We start from the raw sequence: 21,487 nt of genomic DNA, 5'->3' as shown, positions 1-21,487 counted from the left end.
AAGATACTTAAAGAACACCTAAGATACAATTAAGAATATGTTTTAACCTTTACTATGGTCAATCATATCTTCATCTAACCTTTATTTTAAATTGAAATCGTGATCCCAATATACTATTTTCTTTTCCATTTATTCTTCATTCCCTTCTCCAACCGTTCCTTAGTTTGATATGTAAGATCATAGGACTTCCATGGAGATGATATGAAATAGTATATGCACTACACTTAAAACAATACCCAGCACAAAGTAAGAACTCAAAAATTGTAAGTGCCTGCTGTTGCCGTGAAGATTATTTAGGTCTCAAAGCCCTCGACAGAGCTGGTCTACAACTTGGGAAAAGCTAGTGTTAACTCTTAAAACTGAGCTGTTACATAAAACTTCTGCTCACAGAATCACTCTGTACCTATCCTTGTTAGAAATCTGTTTCTTAAATTAATCCCCATTTCAGTTCCTCTGAGACAGTTGAGAATCTTTTTGCACATCAGAACAAAGATAAAGAAAGAGAGGTCTCTGTAGAGCATTTCGCAACAAAGGAGATAAGGGCCTCCTCCTCTCTTTTTCCCCTAGGAGGCAGAGGTACTTTTCCACTTTTTTTGTTTCTTTGTGAAATGGACTCATTCCGTCTTTCGAATTACTTAAATCAACCTGGATGGGGGTGGCTTGAATTCATGCACTATACAGCTTATTGAATGATCTTTTTGCTATTTGCAATGGCTTTGTGTATTATCCAATACACTGTCTCATTTATTTCAAAAGCACATTATCATGTATTGAAAACAAGAATATTTGATCCACAAGTTTAGTAAATTAGAAAGTAACCAGTCAACACGAAGCACCATGTTTTATTTAAATTTTGTTCTTGTCCTCTCTTGAGGTACAGGGTCACCTCAGCCAGCATGAAACTAAAATCAGTGTCTAATCCAATATTTACATATTTGAAATTAAGATCCTGAAATTTCCTGTTATAGGCACTGCAAGCAAATACCAAACAAAAGGGGATGACAAATTAGATGGTGGGATGAAGGAAATGATGGCTGAATCTTTCTGGGTTCCACCAAAGAGGATCCAGTCAGCAATTCTGAAGCACTCCTTGGGGATAGGGAATGGATGGCTCAACACAACTCCTCCTTCTAGGGAGGGTCACTTCCTTAAGTGCCTTAATCTGCATGACATCATATTACAGGCATGTGCTAACAGATAAATACAAACACATGAATGGAAGTGAGCCAAACAAAATAATTTATACTGTGCATACGAAAAATAACTATTTAAGGACTTCTCATAAACAGCAAAAGTCTAAATACCATCTTTTCTGCTTTACAAGTAAAACCATCCTTTTTCCCGACTGAATCATTTTCCCAATCTGATGCATTTGTGGTATTTTTAAAAAATAGGAATTGAGTGCTATTAAAAACAAGAGTCCAAGGCTTTCATCCCTGGGACAGATCCAGTGCCCATTGGCAGGAGCAAGCTGCAGGTGCTGTCTAGGTAAATCTGCCTTCAAAGGGGCACCGTTCAACCCATGAGAAAACGAAGAATCAGCCTCCAGAATCAGTTCAATAGAATCAAACAGATATACCTGCAGGTTTTCAATTTCTTCTTTGTGTTCCCTCTTCAAGTGTAAAATAGCAGCTTGATATTCTGTAAGATCACAAAAGAAGCCAATTAGCAAAGAAGCACAAAATTATGCACAAAATTCAAAGTGAGCATCTCCAAGATTCCAGAGGTGCTTCTACAAGTAAACCGAGTAAATAAATGCCACAGTCTGATGTTAACTTGACAAAAGATGCTGAAAATTAGGATGAGACAAGTAGCTCAGGATGGAAGGATTCCCTTCCATTTAGCAAACCTTGAATTATAAGAATGCCCCAATTAGGCAGATAAGATAGGGTTAAAAAAAAAAAAGGTATGATGCGTGATGCGTGTTCTAGATAAAGACTGGGTCAGACATTTGTCTTTAAGGAGGAGTTGGAGGTTAAGGCCCCACAGAGAACAAATATACACAGGTTAAGAGCAGACACACAGGAAATAAAAGAAAACCTTCTATGTGACATAAGAGAATTCCATTTTTAACGCTGCCCCCCCACTCTCCCACCCCCACAATATCTCCATTTGAATGTAAGGCTAAGCAAGTACCCAGAGTTGATTTTAATTTTTAGATCACTCAAGAAAGTCAAGACCATTTGTCATTTGGATGAGAGAATCTAAAATCTTTTTGCACAAAATGAGCACAAAATGAGTAGAGGTTGAAAGGAGGACAAAAATAAATTTCTGGTCCAATTTTAGTCTGAGCCTAATAATGTTTCTTCCAACAATAGGTCCCAAGTGTACACCGGAACTCCAGCCAACTACTAAAACTACCATCCCTCTGGTTAAGCATGAAGCAGCTATAACAACTTTATTTCCATCAGTATGGCTAAGTGTGTGTGGGGTCACAGAACTAGGCAGGCTGCAGAGAACCAGAAAGCAAAATGCTATGAGATAACATATTTTTGTGGGATAAGCCAATTTTTTTATAAATATGTTTTGGTTATTAAGAAAAACGGCAGATGTCATTTTAAAATGCATGAAAAGACAGGCTATTTTTTCAAGTGGATTTCAGAAATCAGGCATGTGAGTTTAGATTTCCATTCAAGTAGATAAGGGAAATCTTTGATTAAGCCATAACAGGAGAGGAATGTTGCCACTGGTAATTATGACTAGTCACACTGCTGCTCTTACGGGGAACGTGGTCCACTGAGCTGTGAATCCATCAGCAAGTTCTGTAGGTTCTACACCCAAACCATATCTTGAATCAAGTCACTTCTCACCATTCCACAACCATGACTATAGCCCAAGCCACCACCATCTTTTCCCTGGACCTCTGCAGTGACCTGAAAAGGTTACCTGCTTTCACTCTTACCACCACCAAAACCCATTCTCCTCACCGTAGCAGCCTGAATGATCTGTTAAAAGCATGAACCAGAGATGTCTCATCCCTGGCTATTCACCGCAAAGAGTGAAATTAAAACTCCCTAGTGTAGCCCCAGAGGCCCTCCATGGCCTCTCTCCATCTTCCCCTTGTTCATTACACTCCTAGCACACTGGCTTTCTTGCTGTTGCTTGAATTTGTCAAGATCTTTTCTACCTCAAAATCTTTACTAATATTGGGGACAATAATAATGAATTGTATTCATTGAGCGCTTACTAAATACCAGGCGTTACCTAAGTACTTCAGATGTGTAACTTCATCCCTACAATAACCCTATGATACAGGGACATTTTCCTCATTAAAGATCCGGAAACTGATAGAAAGCTGAGTAAGCTGCAGAGACAGAAAACATACATAATCAATGGGTGAACGTATGACCTGTGGTATATCCATAGAATAGACTACTACTCAGCAATAAAAGGAATGAACTATTGATACACACATCAACATAGACAAATTTCAAAGGCAGTAAACAGAGTGAAGGAGACCAGTCTCAGAAGGCTATGTTTAATCCCATGTATATGACATTCTGGAAAAGACAAAACCATAGGGATGAAGAACAGGTCAGATCAGTAGTGACTAGAGGTTAGAGACGAGGGAAGATTAGACTACAAAAGGGAAGCACATAAAGGAATTTTTGGGGTTATATAACTATTTTTTATCCTGATTATGGTGGTAGTTACATGACTCTATACATGGGTTAAAACTTACAGAATTGTACAACAAAAAGAAAAAAGTTAATTCTATAGTATATTAATTTTTACAAATCTACATCAAATATTATACTTCTAGATGTTTTCCCTAGGAGATACAGCATAACACAAGAATACCCCTTACTACCACTTCTAGCCATCATTTTCCTAAGGGCACTAGTAGACACAACAGGACAAGAAAAAAGAAAACAAACATGCTTATGAACACATCACATACACATCACAAACACACACACACACACACACACAACAAAGGGGGGAAAAAGCAATTATATATTTATAAAAAGCCAAAAGATCCTGTAGATAAAATATTATAATATGTGAGTTTAGTAGGGTGGCTGGATATAAAATCAGTATACAAAAATCCTGATACCAGCAACAGTTTAAAAAGAAAACTGAAGATAACATTTACGGTAACGCTAAGAGTACAAAGTACTTAGAAAGAACCTTAACAAAAATATTTAAGACCTCATGAGAAACTGAAAACACTATACTGAAATATATTGCAAAGAAAGACACAGACAGATAGTGAGAAAGCCATGTTTTTGGTAAGGTTCAATATTGTAAAGATGCTAATTTTTTCAAATTGATCTATAGATTCAATGAAATCCCATTCAACATTTCTAAAGGTTTTGGTTTTGTTTGAAATTAAGGAGCTTGTTCTAAAATGTATATATATTGAAGCACAGAAGTGCAAAAAGCCAGTAAGAGCCAGAAACTCTTGAAAAAATAAATAAAAGATAAGACAACTTGTCTTACACCTAATAAGAATTATTTTTAATTATCACCACATAGTAGTGTGCAACTGACACACAGATTACAAATAGACTAATAGAACAGACTAGAGAGTCCAGGAACTACGAATTCATGATCACAGAAGTTGCATGGGAGATCTCTTTTCAGTAAAAATAGTCTTTTCAGTAACTATAGGTTGGAATTGTGTGGAAAAACATGAAACTGGACCCAGACTTTATACCATATAATAATCTATACTAAGTCAAGTAAGAGCTAAATTGTAAAAAACTAAACTATAAATATTTTATAAGAATATAGCATATTTTTTTAAACCTCAGGATAGGAAAGGACTTAAGATTCAAACTGTATCACACATAAAGAAAAGAAAACAAATTTCACTACATTAAAATTAAGAACTACTTTTCACCAAAATACATCATAAAGAGAGGGAAAAGACAAGTCACGGAATGGGGGAATATACTTGAAACAAGTAATCAAAGATGTACTATAAAAATCTATATCTATATCTATATCTATAGATATATATCTATACCTATATAGATATAGATATATATAGATAGAGATAGATGTATAAATATAGATATATAAATATATCTATATAGATATATGTCAGTAATTCCTACAAAATTATAGAAAATGATAAATAAGCCAAAAATGTTAATAGGCACTCTAAAAAGAAGACATATAAATAACAGATAAATACATTAAAAGGTGCTCATTCTTATTAGTAAGCAGGGATACTTAAAGTCTGACAAAACTGAGTGTTGAAGATGTGGAGCAATGGAAACTCTCATACATGAGTGGTAGGAGTGCAAATTGGTACAATCGCTAGGGAAAATGTTTAGCATTTTCTAATAAAGTTGAAGATCCTCATACTACTTACTCAACAATCCTAATCCTAGGTACACATAAAAATAAAGTGTAAAAGAAAAGCAATTAATATTAACAAACACCAGTATAATAAGTGGCACTCAGGTGAAGAGGAATTGAGTTGGGTTATGACTGAGTAAGGGGGTGTCATATGGATGTTCAATGAAAAGTTATTGTTTTAATCTCTGTGTTTTATGCTATGTCTTTATGTATACCTAATATTACAATATATATATAAAATCACTCTGGTTATATTAGTTTTCTCATATATCAAGTAAAGAATATTATACAGGTGCAAGAGAGCCTCTAGATTCATGAAATAAGAATAAGGCAATTTAGTAAGTTGGAGTCTTGTATAAATGTTGAGCCCTAACCCACGTGAAGATTGATAGCTAAACCTTAATCAATTCTCATCCTCAACGAAGTAGGCAAAGAAATGTTAGCTAAACCAACCTTCTTGCAAAACAAATATCCCTTGGGAATAACATCTACATTCCATACAGAAATTACACAGAATATATTTTGAAATGATTCATTTTGTGTCATCTGTACCTGTAAGGGAGTGGCAGATACAGTTATGACTAATTAACCGATTGATAAAGGAGATCATTACAAAGCTAACACCCAGTAAATCTTGATTCATCTCCTCCTTAAACAAACGGTTTTACCAACAGTCCCAGTGTGACAGTTGGCAAGAAAACACACCCTCATTGCTGACCAGGAAGACAAAATAGAATCTCTGGGCAGCACGCAGAAGAAGGAAGTGAATGCCCTCACTAGTGTAATGCTCAATTTGAGGGTTCACAAAAGAATGCTGACAATACAAAGGTTATAAAATAAAGAGTCAAAGATAGGTTGGGGGTTTCCAAATGCCTTCCAGGAGAGTCCCTCCCCCACATCTTTTGAGTTTGCAAATGCCTTGTAGTGGACCCAGACAAACCCTCGCTGTCTCTTTGGGGGAAGGGAGATGAGGAAGAGGTCTCCATTCAAGACAAAGAATGATTTTGTTTGTTAAAAAGAGAACTTGACCCTGGTATTCAGTAGCTCTGGGACTCGATCAATGTATGGGCAGGGAAAAGAAAAGGAATCGAGATTTTGAATATCAGGGCTTGAAAAGGGCAGATCTCTTTGAAGCCATATTAGCCCCAATGGGAATTAACAAATGAATTCAAATAGGAAGGAAGGAAGAAAGGAAGGGAAAAAGGGAAAAAGGAAAAAGAAAAAAAGATGCCCAGAAAAAGTCTTTTAGGAAAATAGTACATTATATAGAATGACAGAAAAAGGAAAAGGGAAAAGGATTCAACGTTCCGGGGAAAAATTCGTTAAGAAACTTCCCTCCATAAAAATAAAACTCTGTCTAGTCAAGTACTTAGTCTAATTGGTAAGGACCCCCTCTGTTTCAGGAACCTTCCTTTCTGATCAGCTCAAAACAACAAAACAGCCTTTCAGTCAGGCACAATTACAGAGTTGTATCTTCCAGTACACCCAGGGCAGAATTCAAGATGGTCTCACTACCATGGAGGCATGTAGTAACCTTCGCAGTTCTTCATTGACTGAGATTCTCTTAATTATATATGGGTATAGGTGACACTGAATATGATTTTTCAGGAACTGCTCTAAGCACTCGACACAGATTAACTCAGGCTAACTTCACATCACACTTACAAAGTAGATCCTATCATACCAAGGCCCATTTTACAGATGAGGAAATTGGGGAGCAAAGGTTGAACAACATTCTCCAAACCACATACTCATAAGTGCCAACAATGTCATTCAAGTTCAGAGAACCTGTGCTATTACCCTGCAGAGTGTGTTTGCTTGTTTCTGTTTGTTATTGTTGTTCATATGGTTGCGTAGGCCTCAGGTATAACCAACGCTCAAAATCCCTAGGGACGTCAAGGTTGCTGGCTCTATCCAATCACTAGAATCACTTGGAAACTTGGGAAGTCTTTTCCATAGCTCTTAAAAAGGGACATGGAGTTATTTTTAATGACAGGGAGGTTGAATGAGCCTGGGGTTGACAAGAGCAGAGTGAGTTTTAATGACGGGGCCCATCGATTTATGAGAGTGCAATTTGTCCGTCTTTTCTATGGGAACTTCAGGCCTTCAGACACCAGTTGATGGTTAAATCTGGTTTTCATTTACACTCTGACACATACGTACACACTCCAAATCAAGGAGCTGGTACCTAAAAGATGACATTTGTGAGAACATCTTAGTTACTGACAGATGAATACACCTTCAAGCAAACTCATCTCTGAACAAATGCAGAAACTTTCTCCAACCATCTCTAACACTAACGAAAATGGTGCTGGTCATAAAAGGCAAAGTCATAGACCATTTACTTTGCTATCTACGAATGAAATCAAATGTGAGCTCTCATGTATAATAAGGTTATGAAAGCAAAGAGTGCGGCATGGTCTTGGTGCACAGAAGGTTTTCTAGGTCTGTTTCCTCATCTGATGCCTATAAACAATGCAGTCTACAGGAACGATGCTTTTGGAAAAGGCATAGCTGCCTTGGTACTCGTCAGAAATAGTCAAGGAAGATTCAAAGTAACTGAAGCCAAGAGGAAAAGGCTGGGTGTAATCAAAATCAATAGCTGCCAGCAGGTCCATCACCTTTGTAATGTCAACACAACACCTCTTATCAGCAGGCCTTCCACAATCGCACATAGGATGCAAAACGTACAATAAGGAGGCTGACTCCATTTTGACAGCTTTGAAGCCACACCTCTCCCTCTTCCCCTGTGCCCCACATCTGGTTAGAAAGCCTTTGACGCTGGCAGGAAATTCTAACCACACAAACCACTGCCCACAAGAGGGAATCCTTACACCAACCCCCTAAACATCATGAAACTCCAAGCCAGTCTTTTAACCTTCCTCACTCAAGCATTTTCCTGCCCTGCTCTCCTTAAAAGTCTCAGTATACTAGTAATAAATGTGTGTGTGTGTGTGTGTGTGTATTCATCAGTCTTGGTATCTGACAAATTTTGGATGGAGGGTCCATCCTGACTCTTCAAAAAGAATGAGACCATGTAGAAGTTACATTAATAATCAATGGAACGAACTATTATGTTGTTCTACATACGTATGGAAAGGAGATGGCTACTTTCCATATAAGAGAAATACAAGATCTGACAATCGCTGGGAGATATCCCATGAATTTAGGAATTATAACCTCCAATCTCTTCTTGTTCAAAAATATTTAGGATTTCCTCAGGAAGAAATATAAAATGGTCACTATTAAAATATGGGAGAATATCCCCATTTTCCAAGCCCACTAGGTTTTTCACTGCGCTGGGCAGCTCTTTCATTCGTGTGTTTAGTATCTCCATAAGCTGGGCACTGAACTAAGAATTGGGTATAAAAAAATGAACCCCACACATTTCCAACCTTAAAAGGCTTCTCAGGGTGTACATCTTTGAAATGCCTTAGAAGCTGTCAGCACTTACACTGTGGCATTAACACATTAAGCCTTCGCCTTCTGAAAGGCTATTAGATTTCTTTCGATTATTTTACATGTCGGTGTGGAAAACTGTTGAGCAAATATTTGTCTACTCCCACCTCCACTTTCTGCTTGGGGTGCAGAATATGTCTTATGACTCTTTGCTATGGCTAGTGGGATATGAACTGACGTGATGTAAGGAGAGGATTTAAATTTGCTTGTACACAGTTTGGCTTGCCGTCTGCACTCCTGCTATTTCACATAAGAAGAGTATACCCTAGGTAGCCACTTCTTACTCAGACGGAGTCCCAGAGAGAGACGCCTGATGCCTACACGTTCGCCACCGTTGGCAGCCACGCCCCATTTGTGCACAGCTTGGAAGCGCCCAGCTCCGGTGAACCGCAGTTGGACCTTTACACCCATGCAACGAAATGCTTGTGATTGAAAGCTACTGGATTCTAGCGTGGTTTGTTACACAACATTATTGCAGCAATAGCTGACGTATACATATGGTAAGGTTCTAGCCAAGTTTACTTTGGAAGAGCGTACCATTTTTGGAGACTTTAAATAACGGCAATGAAGTCTCACAAAGCAATGTAGAAAGAACAGGCCTCAGGGAAGAAGAAAAGTGAAGGGGGGAGGGGGTGCAATGTATTTATATCCTTTAATACTAAAAAATGAGCTCAGAACAGCCACTGAGCCTTCATGTTCTAGGGTGACGGTGTAAAATAGATACAGAAGTCAGCAAGTTCATGGCTATGTCTCTGACTTTCACCTGGATTCTCCAGGTAAGTGTTTAGGGCCAGGCACCATTTGATGGACATCTCACCAGGGAGAAAACAGTCATTAAATGGAATTCTAGCTGCCAATGCCTGCCTAACTTTCCTTTTCACTTTGCTTCCTCTCTTACATTTATTTTCTGTTCTGTTAAAATGGAGATTCAGAACTAAGGAGTTCAGAACTCTAGGAACACAGGCTCCCTAAAACTTACATTCCCCTTTCTATCTACATAGTTTTAAAAGCCAAGAAACATCTACGCAGGCACAAAACTTGTCAGAATAAAATTTAGGCTACCCAATGCCTGCCACCAGATGGCAGACACAATACTTCATATTTAAACTTAAATCTTGCTACCAGGTGGCACTCAGTAAGGCTAAAAGATTTGATAGGGGTGGGCAGGTGGGGAGACCTGAGGGGGCACCAGAGCTGAGAAATGAATGTTTTCCTTTGATTTGAAAGATGGACTTGTATGGATAGGGTATCTGTATGAGAAAGATTTGAACAAATAACTTTTGGAAACCAAGTTTCCAAAGTTAAAAGTGACCCAATAGACTTCCAGTTGTTACAAGTACACGTTTTTTACTTCCCTCCTAAGTCTGCATAGCAATGAAATCCAAAATATAAAGCAAGAAGGTTTAAAGTCGTAGATGAGGATCAAAACAGACTAATATCTTGCAGAAACAGAAATGGAACAAAGCAGCAAAGTGGTGCTTTGGACCTGCAGCTCTGGGCCTGCTGTGCCCCAGTTCCCGGCCAGAGGAGGCGACAGGATGGCCCGGAGTTAGGTTACTGCAGAGCAACAGGGGCTGAAAGGGTCCCCTGTGGGGCAGGAAAGCAGGGCTAGGCTGGCTGCTTTGGAAAGAGGACAGAGGTGGAGGTTCCCAGATGGGAAAGGGAAGCTAGAAGTTGCCCTCAACTGCTACCTGCGGGCCTCAAAGGAGGATATAGACAGGAATTGAGATCAAACTCCAAACCCTGTCCATCCCTGTTCCCAGGGACTAGATCTGCAACATCCAACTCACCACCTGGGCTGGGAACCCCAAAACACAATTGTAAGACTGACTTCTGGTCTGGGGGTCTTGCAAGGACCAGGTGAGACAACTGCAAAACAGAGAAGTATAAAAGGGGAAGAGAAGACTTTTTTTTTTTTTTTTTTTTTAAGCATCCTATATCTCAAGAGCCTTCAAACCAAACTTCCAGTATATACCAGGGGTGCCAAAAAATGTTTACAAGTGGCCACTTTGGTCAACGTTGCTCAAGCAGTTCACTTTAATCAGAAGTGTCTGAACGCTGATGGTAACCACTTTGAGCACCTCTTGTCATTGCAGAAGTCAAACGTGACTTGTATTAATCTTATATTATTGGCATATATTATTATAATTTTAATACAGTATTCCTTTCTTAAAATGTGTATACATTTTTTGGCATCCTCTGTATATGAAGTCAAGACAGACAACAAAAACAATGGAAACATGAAATCACACAAAACAAATTTTAAATATTAAAAAAAATATTTTAGCAATGCTTAGAATCCTTATAAAGATAAAATAGTAAGAACCATTATAAACAATGACAGTGCCAGCATACTCTGAAAACAAAATAAGACAATAGTGGGTGATTATAAAATTTAGAAATATTAGAAATGTAAAATATAGTCATTGAAATAAAAAGCTCAAGAGCTGGATAAACTCTGGCACAGTCCAGGAAGGAATTTGCGAATAAAAGAAAATACTGAATAACTAAAACGTAGCTTGGAACAAGAAAAGAAGAATACGAAAGAATCATAATTAAGATATTTTGACATTCATATAGAAATAACAAAGTAGACCATAAAATACAATAGAAAAAAAGTCTGTAAAAAGAAACATGCACATATGGAAACTGAATATGTAATCTGAGATTGCACTGAAGTTTGTGGGGAAAGGATAGCTTATTTTTAAAAATCCAGATTTTAGAAAAAGATTCATACTTCAAACCACACACAAAAATCAATTCCAGTGGATTAAAAATCTAAAAATGAAAAGCGTAACAGAAAAAAACCTTGGAAGAACATTCGAGTATCTTATGACACTGGAATATGAAAAGAAATCTTAAATAAGATATTTTTAAAAAATAAAGGAGCACATCTTTAAAACCAGCTATATTAAAATTACCAAAATTATGTATGTTAAAAGAAAGTGATAAGCCACATACACAGAGAACACCTTTTTGCAAAGCATACAACCCACAAAAGATTAGCATTCAGAACTGACAAGTACTAGACATAAATAAGAAAAGCAACCAGTAGAAAAATGGGCCAAAGGACAGTATTTTCATAGAAGAGAGACTCTAAATGGCTGATAAACCTATAAAGACACAAAATCTCTGGTCCTCAGGACAATGTAAATTAAAATTACAATGGAATACCAGTTCACACCCCCCAGATTTGGAAATACTACAAAGTTTACTAATACTAACTGCTGGTGATAAAAACTAAGATTGAGGATTTCACACACTGATGATGGGAGTGCTAATTATTACAATCACTTTAAAGATCATTTTGACAATATCCATTAAGTTTAAAGGTGCAAGTAAAACCAGAAATTCTACTCCGAAGTTTAACCCTAGGGAGGCATTTACACATGAACACAAAGGTTTAAAAGAACATTTACAGTAGTGTTTCAAACCATGGAAAACAGGAATGAACTTAAACTGCCAACAACTGCAGTACAGATAAGCCAATATTGAGTGATACAGTCACTCAAAGTGATAATGTGCAGACATTAAAACGAACAAACTCGAGCTATACCTACCAACACACGTAATCGAACAGATAATTTTGAAAGAGAAAGTTGCTGAGAACATAACCATATTATATATTGGTTTTAGGTTCCTAGAGTTCTGAACTCCTTAGAATCTCCATTTTAACAGAACAGAAAATAAATGTAAGAGAGGAAGCAAAGTGAAAAGGAAAGTTAGGCAGGCATTGGCAGCTAGAATTCCATTTAATGACTGTTTTCTCCCAGGTGAGATGTCCATCAAATGGTGCCTGGCCCTAAACACTTACCTGGAGAATCCAGGTGAAAGTCAGAGACGTAGCCGTGAACTTGCTGACTTCTATATCTATTTTACACCGTCACCCTAGGACATGAAGGCTCAGTGGCTGTTCTGAGCTCATTTTTTGAGTATTAAAGGATATAAATACGTTGTACCCCTCTCCCCCTTCACTTTTCTTCTTCCCTGAGGCCTGTTCTTTCTACATTGCTTGGTGAGACTTCATTGCCGTTATTTAAAGCCTCCAAAAATGGTACGCTCTTCCAAAGTAAACTTGGCTAGAACCTTACCATATGTATACGTCAGCTATTGCTGCAATAATGTTGTGTAATAAACCACGCTAGAATCCAGTAGCTTTCAATCACAAGCATTTCTTTGCATGGGTGTAAAAGTTCAACTGAGATGTAAGAACTGGAACGGAAGAGACAAAACTGGTATTATTTACAATGATACGATTGTCCAAATTTCAACGATGACGCCATTTGTACAGGATTTAGAACACCCATGCTATACACTGTCTGAGGACACAGAGGTCGATTGTGAAGGGCGCCTCTCCAAGTTCTACATGGTGGCAGGCTCCACACAACCTTGGGAAAGTGGCTACCTCTGAGGCGCCAAGCAGAGAAATTAGATTAAGGGGGATTAGAAAAGGGGTCGCCACCACTGGCTTTAAAAGTCTGAAGAAAATACAACAAAATGTTTTGGTTAATATACAAGTACACATTCATATTTTGCTATTTTTCTATTAGTTGGAAATGAGTCAGGATTCTCTTCTACAAACAATAATGGTGCATCCAAAATTTCACATATAAACTTTTTTGTTCATAAGAGTGGTTTAGTTTTACAGTCAATGAGAAAAATGATCTACCTGAAACACAATAAATATGCAAAACAATACTAGAAAGAAAACAAAACAAAACACATTCTCCATGTGGCACATATAAGCATTAGTTGCCTTGATTGAAAATTTTGGGAGAAGTTTCCTGCTTTTCAGCTTGTACCTCACCTCAATAACTAACAGAACCCTTTATGTAAGGACAAGAAAATGAACTTCAGGCGAGGGAGGTGAAGGTCAGTCTCTGGAGAGGCAGGTGAAAGTCAGCCAGCTTTAACTTGAATGAGAGTGGAATTTTCTAGTAAACCAGGCCAGACAAGCACCTAGGAGGCCAGGCTACCCGCCCAGGTTTCTAAGGGAGACGGGACACTTGTGTCTCCCACATGGTGGAAAAGTACTCCAAAATAAAACATATTGCACCTGCCACACTGCTCAGTGCCTATAAGTATAAGGTCTTAGCTTGCATTGCTTCTACCACTTGGAATGTAAGAACTGCGTTCTGTGGCTATTTTCAAGTCTTATCAAAGATAAGAAAACTGATTTAGACATATGGGGAAAAAACAGCAAAGTGAGAGTTTGGGATGGAAAACTTAGTATCTTCTCTGTAGGAATATGGGGAGATATAAGGTCAAACCAAGGAGATCCATCCAGCTCAGAAAAAGTGGATTGTGCTCTGGCCGTCTAGACTAGCCAGTATCTCCATAGGTTTGCCAGACTTAGAAAATAAACCTACAGAATGCTCAGTGAAATGCAAACATCAGATAAACAACAGGTAATTGTTTTCGTATAAGTATGCCTTATACAATATTTGGGATGTACTTATACTGAGTAATTATTCATTGCTTACCTGAAGTCCCCATTTAACTGGATATCCTATATTTTCTCTGGCAACCCTACTTCAGGATCTCTAAGCACTCTTAGCGGAAACTGTATACGACAGACCAGGGATTTATAGAAATTGGAGACCATGTATATACAGGTAGATTGTGTGTACCAGAAGGTTTTAGATAGCCAGAAACACTGGTTCTAGACATTTCAGTTGAACGTGTATTTTTTAAAATCCTCTGGATGTTGTTTTAGTTTTGCCCTGGTAGTTTTAGCTTTGTTTTTCCCCAAATCATCTGACATTTTTTCAGATAATTGCTCACTGTAACAGTTATTACAGGAAGTCAACTATCTAGTTTTCAAAGTGAACAGAATGCACAATAAGACTCCAAATGAAATGGAGACGACACCCACACAAATGTAGGCATCTCACTTCTGGTGGAGAGTTAGGAACACCCCTGAGGACAGCATATAAAGAGAAGCATACACTGGTTCACAGGCAAAATACAGCTGCTACTCAAAGGCGGTAAGAACACTTCTGAAAACTCAGTTATGTGCAGCTGACCGCCTCGGATCTTGCTATCGTGTTACCAAAGTCAAAATCAGCACAGATAAACTTGAGATACCACCAGCACACTCGTGAAAGCCAAAACTTCTCCATCTGCCAACCAATTTAATCCTCCCCTGTAAAGGCTTTATTTAGTGGTTCTCAACCTTGGCTACATATTAGATTCACCTGGGGAGGCTTAAAAACAATTTATGCATGGATCCCAGCCCAGAGGATAGATTTAATTGGTATGAGATACACTTTAGGCCCTGCGATTTTTAACAGCTCTCCAGGTGCTTCTGACATACAGCCAACATTTATTACAGCCAGCATTTATTAGTGTTATCGTCAAACAATGATGTCTGGTGAGGCTAGAAAGTGACAGATCTATTTAGATTGTAAAAAGCCTGCACCTCCACTCGCTAACTGTAGGCTCTCCTCCCTCCAAGCAACCAAGGCCACAAAAGCTCGCTCTGCATTGAGCCAAGAGCTCAGACACAGGAACTGGGTTGTCACTTGCCCCACTGCAAATGTTCAAATCCACAAATAATATTCCAGTGTTGGGAATATATAGAAGGGACTGCAGATGGGAAGAAATAAAAATGGAAAAACTTTGGGGGCAATCCCATTTTACCAGTACACCCCAACGTAGCCTGCCAGATTCTCATTTTAGAAATTCACCGTCTGGGCAGCACACAAAGGATAGCAGCTCATTTCACAGACATGTACAGTTTAGTCTGGCAGCCACACTCCAGGGACTGCTGGCCGACACCCTCCACCCCCTCTTCAGAGCAGCACCTGGTCAGGAAACATATCCTTCTTCCCTAGAAGTCCCAGTCTGAGGTTCAAGGCAAAGTCTTGATTAATCTATTACAGAAACAAGACACTCATTTCCTCCTTCCTAGTGATAACATGATGGGCCAGACCATAGGAAGTCATTTTCACTCATTTAAAAATAATAAAATAGAAAAAGGATAAATCTGTCATTGCCAAAGGTAACATGCCTTCCTGTTTTCTATGATAAGTGAGGATTTTCCTGTTTTACCTCAGAAATAACGTTATCAGAACTAGCCTCTGTCTGCAAATTAAAGCTAGTTTGAAAAAAAAACAACATATAAAACTGAAGTCACAAAAATCACAGAATCTTAAACATAGGCTCTCAGAAGTCACTTAGGCCAGCCCCCCTCCCTCAGAGAAAACAGGAAGAAACTGATACCCAAATAAAATGGCATTTGCTGTATAGCCTAATCTCAAATCAATATCCAGGTGAAAACACATTTTATGACTACAAGAGGAGAAAAAAAAAAAAATCACATGACTATCCATCAGAGTGCAGTTTTCCTGACTACTTCTAATGTTTTCCACCATACTCTGAAGCCTCTTTATGGCTTTTAAATGGGGTCAAAAGTTCAGAGTAAAGGGAGAAGAAAAGAACTAGAAGTTTTGAGGGCATAGGACATATTTGGAAAAGCAGCTGCTGTGAACTGGAGTGCAGACGAGGAACACATACCAGATGTGGTAGGAAGCGTGGAGGACCCACTTGGAATTAGAGACCACAAGTCATAGGGGCAGAACCTAGACAGTTGTGCCATTTTCTCCAACAGCTTCTGCTGTCCAGATAAAGGTAGGAGACGAATGTTTGGATCTCTCCAGGGCTGTGGTTTTGTCACATGGTTGCTAAAGGTGGTGATGGGGAACCAAGGATATTACCAAGAATGTGACTGAAGGGATAGACATATCACAGAATCTCAATGCCATGAGAAGCAAGTGAAGACAGGACAGGTTGAGACAGAGAAAGACGTTTGGAGTCAAGCCCCCGAGGAAGAGAGGGGATCTATGTTTTGGGAGAACTCAGGGGAAAAGATGGAATGCTAGAGGGTGGTAGACAGAAACTAGATGTTATAATTTATCATTTCAAAAGTAAAACTCTCTTGAGTAAGTGTAAGTCCCAGATGTAGACAGAGTATTAGCTGACTGAGACGGGAAAGAATACCACAAGAAGGGAGGAGAGGCCAGAGTTTGCAAGAGGTAGATTATCCATGTGGTCATTGTGGAAAAGTTGAGGGTATGACCTGGACCTGGGAGGTGAACGATGAGTATTATTGAAAGTCACATAATACATCCCTGAAGTCAAAAGGAACCAAAGATCATGTGATTATGGTTATATGTTCTGATTTATTTCAATTTTTGTTTTGCTTTTAAGAGCTCTCACGGTACAAGGATAAGGGGCTTGCAATGAACATATTCGTATAGGCTTCGCAGGGCCATTAGGATCTGGTTGTGATTATAAAACCAAGTAAATGATAAATAACACTTAACGTAGCATTTTCTATCACCAAGTCATGTTTAATCCTTTACTAAGAACACATTTCCTCAAATACAAGACACCATTAATTCTAAGACACATCAGTATTTACATGCCAGTAAGAAAGAAAAAAAAAAATGCTGCCAACTATAAAATCTCGTCAGTTGTAAAACACACCGTAATTTCAGATGTGGAAAATGTGCATCATACATTAAATGAAATAAATTATTAATTCATTTAATTCTTGTAGAGGTATTTTGTGGGAAGTATTATTATTATTAATACCCCCATATTAGAGATAAGAAACCAAGACACAGAGAGGTTAAGGACTTGCCCACGTTCACACAGGTAACAAAGAATACAGATCGGATTTGCACCCAGAAAGCCTGGTTATAGAATGTACTCTTCATGTCCACACCAAGTATATATACCAGCTCCATAAACGCTCATTGAGGAGGACAAAAGATATCACGATACACCAACCTAAGCTTTCGACACTTGCTGCCGGAAGGAGCCAGCGTTTGCAGAGTGTCTGCTGCTGCTGATGGCGCCTGAGGACATGCATTTCCTTCCTCAAAGAGGACTCACACTCCACAGAACAGATCTGACTCAGGCCCAGAACTCCCTCTCCAGCGGCTCCACCCCAGTTAGTGGTTCCTGAAATGCACTATTCATGGCATGAGCTCGTCAGCACTAACTCACCCCACACCCCCCCAGGTTTTTCTCTCCACATGGCCATTGCTCCTTCCATCCATCTTTAGCATATGTACTCTTCCCCTTCTTCCAGTTGTCACAAGGGCTTCATTTTATGAAGGTGACTCCTGGAGCCACGTTCACAGCTCCCCATAATAGAAGAGCTACAGCTGAATGAGCACCCAGATGCAGCTTGCCATCAGATTATATAGCCTCAGGCTGCTCCACTCCTGCGGTCCTGAGAACCAGTAAACTGGGGCCGGGCTCATGAAAATCACACATTCCCTTCACAGCTCACTGCTTTAGTTACTGTAGTAACAGCTATCATAGAAATACAAAGTCAGAGTCACTGTTTCCACGGTCCTATAAACATATGAACCAATGTTCAACCTTGCTGGTCATCAAAGAAATATTAATAAAGCCTAAGATACCATTTTGTCCCTCTATTTGGAAAACATTTTTGAATCATGAAATCCAATGTTGTCTAAAAAGCAGTAAATAGGATCAAGAAAGAGAAATGGGTGCTACCCTTTGACGAGGTCAATTTGGTATCATCATGATTGAGAGAGCAGACTCAGGACCCAGGAAGCCTGGTCTGAATCCCAGCTCTGCCACTTACACCAGCAGGATGAGGGTTGAGGTATTTCACCTCTTGTGTCTCAGTTTCCTTGTCTTTAAATGGAGATAAGTGAGTCATACCTCATAAGATTGTTGTAAAGATGAGAATTAATATTTGAACAGTGCCTGGCACATGAGTGTATAATACATATTTTTAGCTGTTACCATTATCACTGTTTCCTCTTTACTCTTAACTGATAACTTTGCTTCCAATTTCACTGACAAAACTGAAACTGTCATAATATCTACATGCTCCCAAGTCCCAGCCTTGATACCCAGATTCTCTGCCTCTGACTCTGTTACTAGAGATGATTTTCCAAGCTCCTACCAAAGCTGACCCCTCTGCTAGCTCACAACATCACACTGCTCACATTCTTAAAGAGATCACTTCAGCAAGTCTTCCTGCTTCCTGCATCAAATTTTTCCTTCCTACTGGGGCCTTGTCTCTGGCATAAAAAATAATATTATTTTCCCCATCTTAATTAATACAAAATGAAATCTTTTTTTCAATTCCACTTGCCCCACCATTTACGCCCCCAATTTTGTTTCTTTTGCAATAAAACCTCTCAAAAAAGCTGTTCATATACTGTCTCTAAATGTCATTCTCTCTTAGAGTCACTCCAAATTAGACTTTTGTCCCAACCCGCTCCACCAGTATCCTCCAATACACTCCCTGCTTCTAAATTCAATGGTCAATTCGTAGTCCTTACTTGACCATTTGATACAGTCCCTCCATCCTGGTTCTTCCCTTTTTCACACAGCATCCATGACTCCACAGTCTCTCAGTTTTTCTGCTGTCTCACTGGACACCCTTTCTGAGTTTACGAGGTGTAACAATTAAGTTCGCAAACTTGTTGCAATGATGTCACTAATCTTTTTGATATCAGAGGGATTATTTATTATGAATTTGTACCAACTGAACAAATAATTAACCAAGTTTACTATTTGGAAGTGCTGAAAAGGCTGCATTAAAAAGTTAGACAACATGAACTTTTCACCAACAATTCATGGCTCCTGCATCACGACAATGCACCAGCTTACACGGCACTGTCTGTGAGGGAGTTTTTAACCAGCAAACAAATAACTGTACTGGAACACCCTCCCTATGCACCTGATCTGGCCCCCAGTGACTTCTTTCTTTACCCAAAGATAAGGAAATATTGAAAGGAAGACATTTTGATGACATTCAGGACATCAAGGGTAATACGACAACAGCTCTGATGGCCATTCTAGAAAAAGAGTTCCAAAACTGCTTTGAAGGGTGGACCAGGCACTGGCGTCAGTGCATAGCTTCCCAAGGGGAGGACTTGGAAGGTGATCGTAGTGATATCAGCAATGAGGTAGGTAGCACTTTTTGTAGGATGAGTTTGCAAACTTAAGTGTCTGATCTTGTACTTGGCTGCTTCTTCCTCTTCACCTCAATCTCTTCCTGTTGGAGTTCTCCAGGATCGGTCCTGGTTTCCGTTCTCCATCTACACGCAGCATTTCATCCACTCTAAGTTTTAAACACCAACTTTTCCATGAGCAAATGACTTCCCAATGGATATCCATAGCTCAGAAGCTCTCTTCCCCAACTCCATACTCACATCCAGATGCCTGCTAACACTTCCTGGGCAAGTCAAATCGACACCTCAAGTATCACAGACCAGAAACAATGCCTGGTCTTCCCCCTACACACTTACTCCACCCCCATTCTCCTCCTCCTCCAGTCCATGGCAAGTCCATCCTTCCATTGCTCAAGTCAAAAACCCTGACACCATCCCTGACTGTTCTCCCCCACATCCAATCAGGAAATCCCCATAGTTCTACCTCTAAAATAAATACAGAATCTGAATACTTTTTAATGCTTTCATTGCTACAACCAAAATCCAAGCCACCATCTCCTGAGCAAATGCAGCCTCTTGCCTGGATCACCATAATAATCTCCTAATAACTGTGATCCTGGGTCCACCTGCCCCATTCCTCCCCGCCACCCCCCAAATCTCTAATTAAACACAACAGCCAGAGTGAGATTTTCTAAATACAGGAAAAAACATGTCATACCTCTGCTCAAAGTTCTCTAATAGCTCCCCATTTCACTCGTAGCACAAAGACCAATGTCAAGCAATATCCTACCCTGGCCTACAACGTTGCCCATCAGGGACTCCTTAGTCTTTCTGGTGCCACAGACCCCTTTAACAGTTGGCAAAGTGTATGGAGCCCTTCTCAAAATAATATTTTTAAATGTATAAAGTAAAATACAATAGGTTACAGAGGAAACCAACTCAGTTGTAAAAATAATTTTTATGGGATATACCAAAACATGTACTCCTTTACTAATACAAGATCTAGTAGCAGGTCTAATCACTCACGTAATTTTCATGTGACGTGGTGATGGACATAACCACCATCTGCAGCAACCATAATATGATGTGACTTTGTCTGTGACGTCTATTGCTGACAAGGTCATAGATTCTATTAAGTTACCAAGGTTTTGGTCTTACATTCATAACTGAAAGAAATGTTAAATTTCAATGAGATGGTATTATTATTACAAATAAAAATAAAATTTCCCCATTCAAAATAATAAATTCTATCCTCAGACCCCAGGTTAAAAACCTCTGGCTCTACATTATTTCTGGAACCTCTACTGGTGCAGTTATACAGACCACACCACACCTACTCTGTACTTAGAGCCTTTGCACTGGCTGTTCCCCTTTTGTGCATTCCCTTGTCTTTTTCTCTTTTCTTATTTCTTTGCTCAGATGTCACCTTCTCAATGAGTCTTACCCTGACGGCTCTATTTAAAACTGCAACCAACCTTCCACCGCAATCCAAATGCCTCTTACCTAGCTCTTCTTTTCCAAGCATTTACTGCCATACAATCTACCATACAATTTATTTACTATGCTTGTATTTCTTTATCATCTGCATTTACTGCTCTCACCCTTCCCCCACCCACTTAGAATGTAAGCTCCTGAAGGGCAGGATTTTTTTTCTGTCTTGATTTACTGATGTAATTCAAATGCCTAGAACATAGCCTGGCAAGTAGAAGGTGCTCAGGAAATACTATTTAAATAAATGTATGCGTTTCAAATACAATTATTGTTGAGTG

General features: G+C 39.0%; 1 protein-coding gene across 10 annotated transcripts in view; it reads right to left on the bottom strand.

Moving 5' to 3' along the window:
* Positions 1-21,487, bottom strand: part of FMN1 (formin 1) — a 437,062-nt gene that overhangs the window by 263,837 nt on the left and 151,738 nt on the right. For 7 of the 10 annotated variants that reach the window (XM_081050121.1, XM_081050127.1, XM_081050126.1 and 4 more), the window contains one exon: positions 1,580-1,641. The exons of 2 other annotated variants lie outside the window; for them this stretch is intronic. In XM_081050121.1, the coding sequence (XP_080906247.1) occupies positions 1,580-1,641 (62 nt within the window). Of the gene's footprint in view, positions 1-1,579; positions 1,642-12,583; positions 12,836-21,487 lie in introns of those variants that run through there. One more of the 10 variants, XM_081050122.1, reaches the window with a different exon arrangement.

This window comes from Rhinolophus hipposideros (genome assembly GCF_964194185.1).
Source record: "Rhinolophus hipposideros genome assembly, chromosome: 5".
Lineage (NCBI taxonomy): Eukaryota > Metazoa > Chordata > Mammalia > Chiroptera > Rhinolophidae > Rhinolophus > Rhinolophus hipposideros.
This window is presented reverse-complemented; position numbering and strand designations above follow the sequence as displayed.